At 56.8% G+C, this 3354-nt stretch overlaps 1 protein-coding gene across 1 annotated transcript in view; it reads left to right on the top strand.

Annotated features, from left to right (window-relative positions):
* The first annotated feature begins 1104 nt into the window (after positions 1-1104).
* Positions 1105-3354, top strand: part of PARM1 (prostate androgen-regulated mucin-like protein 1) — a 120528-nt gene continuing 118278 nt past the window's right edge. The window contains exon 1 of the mRNA XM_004703379.2: positions 1105-1356. Within this exon, the coding sequence (XP_004703436.2) occupies positions 1314-1356 (43 nt within the window). The 5' untranslated portion in view covers positions 1105-1313. The remainder of the gene's footprint in view (positions 1357-3354) is intronic.

The following is a 3354-nucleotide window of genomic DNA, read 5'->3' as shown; positions in this document are numbered from 1 at the left end:
ACACACACACACACACACACACACACACAAAGAGTTCTCCAGTGATACTAATGACGCTTAGAAAATAAATTCTATTGGGAGTCTCATTGATTCCTCCAGCTCCTCACTTCCAGAAACAAAGCCCACCTGGCTCACAGTAACACAGATATTAGGAGAGACTCTGGCTACGTGGAGGGGAGTGGGGTGAAAAAGTTATCTTCGATCTGAATTAACCTTGGGCTTTGAAAAAGGAATAGAGACTGATCCAGGGTGCCTGGAAGGGCATCGAATCTGCACCATTGTCTAGTTGTGTGACATGAACAAGTACCGAAAGCTCTCTGCGCTTCCATTTTCTTCCCTGTGAACGAGGATAAGAAGTGCGCCCACTTCACAGAACTGTTGTGAGAAATAAATAACTTGGCTAAAACCCACACAGCCTCTTTCCAGAGCCTAATACACAGTGGCTCACTCAGGGAATGCCAGCCATTGCTGGATGGAATGCTATTACCATTCAATTCGGGGGTCCAGTCCTTACCAGGTATGCATCCTTTGAGCACATCTCTTCTCATCGGGCCCCTTAGAATCTCTCTCACAGGCAATACCAACTGCCCTCGGTACGGATTCTGCTAGTAAGAAGTTGAATAGGGGGGTTCGGCGAGCAGGGGGTGCAGTGGGGTTGAGTGTGGGGAGGGCATCATGGACTAGCAGCAACTTTGCGAGAAAAGAAGAGGTTCCCGAACTTGGAAAGAAATGTGCATGCTCTCCTACCTGATGGAGTGTGGGCATGTGGCCACCTGTTTAAACTCTATAACCTCCTGTAAGAAAAGCAGAGTTAAGCTTCCCTCAGGTAGCGACCAAGACAGGCTCTCATCTCTATGCATACCTCCACTTCCCAGCCTCAAGCCAGGCGCTCAAGCATTTATGGAATAAGCGTGGTCTCGTGTCCTGACTGTCCAGCAGAGGCCGCCCTGGGCTGGAGCTCCCGGGACCTGAGCGCCGGGGGTGGCCCAGGCGTCGCCGCGGGGCGGGGTGGGAGGGGTTTGGCGGCGGCTGCCACGGCCGAGAGGCGGCCCCGGGCGCTGGCGGCTGGGATGGGGCAGAGGAGCGCTGGGCGCCGGAGGGCACGCAGCTGACGGAGCTGTTCAGTTCAGCGTTCGCCGGGCTTCGCCTCCCAGTCAGTCCGCCCCGGCGAAGCCGCCCAGGCACCGCGCTCTTCCCTGTTCCCCGCGCAGCCCGAGGTGCAGACGAAGAGCCGCCGGCGCCCGGGCGCTCGGTCGTCCCTGCCAACTCTCCAGCAGCCCGCGTCGGGCTCGGCCCCCGGGCCCAGGGGTACCATGGTCTGCAAGACGCTCTTCGCCTTTTGCATCTTCACCGCAGGTACTTGGGGGCGCCGCCGGGGCTCGGGGATCAAGTCGGGCGTCTGGGCAAAGAAGTCCCGACGCCTGGAGGAGGGCTTGCTGCCGCCCGGGGTGCGCGGAGGTGTGTGCGCATTGGGCTTTGGGGTGACGTGCGTCTTTGGGGATCCTGGGCAGCGAGGGGGAGAGGGAATGGCAGCGTCTTTCGTGGCGCAGAAACTCCGGTTTTGTGGAACAGGTGGCTGCGCCGGCGCGGTTGACCCCGGGGTGGGCCACACCGACTGCTTGTCGAGGCTCCTCTTGCCTCCAGGGTCTCCGGGTGCACCTTGCAGCCCCAAGAGCCTGCGACCACACTTTCTGGTGGGACGACTGACCAAAGCAAGGGGGAGAATGGCCTTCGGGGAAGCTTTGCTGGGGTCTGCGCGGCGGCCGGGCGCGACTTGGCGGTCTCTGGCCTCCCGCGGCACCCTTGGCAGCCCCGCTGGCGACGGCGACCGGCGGCGCCGGCCAGGTTGAAGGTCGCCATCTCGGCGGAGAGTTTGCCAGTCTCGCCGGTGCTTCCCCAGGGAAAGGAATCGCTTGGCCAAGACCAGCCTCCCCTGGTACCACACACAGACGCCGGGGCCAGACCGCTTCACACCGGTGATCTCTAGGCTCAGGCCACCAAGGCTACTGGATAGCGGGGTGGCCCGGGCGGGAGGACTGGGTGCGGCGTGGTGGCAGAGCCCAGGAGAGAGTCAGAGCCCCGTGCAGTGCCGAGTTTGCGGGCCCAATGTTCCAGAAAAGACTTGTCGAGTCGTGGCAAGGGACGGCAGAGTCGTGGCTAAGGTCACGTGTCTAAGCACCTATGGGAAAAAAGTAGCCAGAGCTGCGCGGACACGCAGCTTTTTTCAGGAAGAATGATCAGAATTTGACACCGCCAGCGGATGGAAAAGATCGTTTAGTCATAGATCCCCTCACAACGTCCCCCCACCCCAGCCCTTATAAACCTCTTGGACAGGGTCATGACAGGTCATTCTCAAAGGATAATAGCTAAAGGAAAAGTTTCGCAACCTGAGGCAATTGACTGAAACTGTGCGGAAACTCCCTTCGCTCGCGCTCCGGTCTCTGGTTTGGAGACGCGCGGCCGCAGGCTGTCCAGAGCCCTCTCCGCTTGCGCCGCGCGCCCGGGGTTGCGCATCTGGGAGCGCCTGGATCCGGGTAGCTGAGCTCGCCGCCTGCTCCGCCCAACCTTGCTATTTATGATGAATTCTGTCCTGGTGGAAACAAGAGCTGTTTGCGAAATGACACGGAAAATGCCTTGACTTTCTTCTCAGTTAAAATGTACTCATGATGTGCAGTTAACCTTTAAGGAGCCAGCATGGCCAGAAATTAAGTTTGCTTTTGTAAGCAGATTGTCCTTGAAAAGAACAATACAACACAACTCTGCCATGTGGGGGGGGGGGGGGGGGAGACGACTGAATCAATCCTAACATGAGTGCATTTTAGCATCCTGCCTCCCTAAACTCAAGATTTCAATAGTGTGTGTGTGTGTGTGTGTGTGTGTGTGTGTGTGTGTGTGTGGTGACCGCGCGCACGAGCAGGAGCATTCCCAGGCTTTTAAATCCTGCATTCCGGAGTCCTGGTAGCATAGTGATGACAAATTGGGCTGCTAAGCACAAGGTAAGCCGTTCAAAACCACCAGCGGTTCTGAGTGAGAATGAGGAAGCTTTCTACACCAGTAACCCACAGGGGCAGTTCTGCCCTGTGCTGTGGGAACCAACTCTGGCAGTGAGTTTAGTCCAGAGCAGAAAGAGCCCTGGTGATGTTGTGGGTTATATCTTGGGCTGCTAACCTCAAGATCATTAGATTGAAGCCACTAGCTGCTCAGAGGGAGAAAGATGCGGTTTTCTTTTTCTCCAACAGATGGACAGTCTCAGAAACCCATAGGAACAATTCTACCCTGTTTTATAGCGTCATTGTGAGTTGTTATCATGAGTTTAAAGTTTTTGATATTCCTCACTCATCCACAGTCTGAGTG

Source organism: Echinops telfairi, unplaced genomic scaffold, assembly GCF_000313985.2.
Source record: "Echinops telfairi isolate 266 unplaced genomic scaffold, ASM31398v2 ScPeMD7_7468;HRSCAF=8506_0, whole genome shotgun sequence".
Lineage (NCBI taxonomy): Eukaryota > Metazoa > Chordata > Mammalia > Afrosoricida > Tenrecidae > Echinops > Echinops telfairi.
The sequence above is the reverse complement of the archived record's forward strand: the minus strand, read 5'-3'. Positions and strand labels throughout refer to the sequence as shown.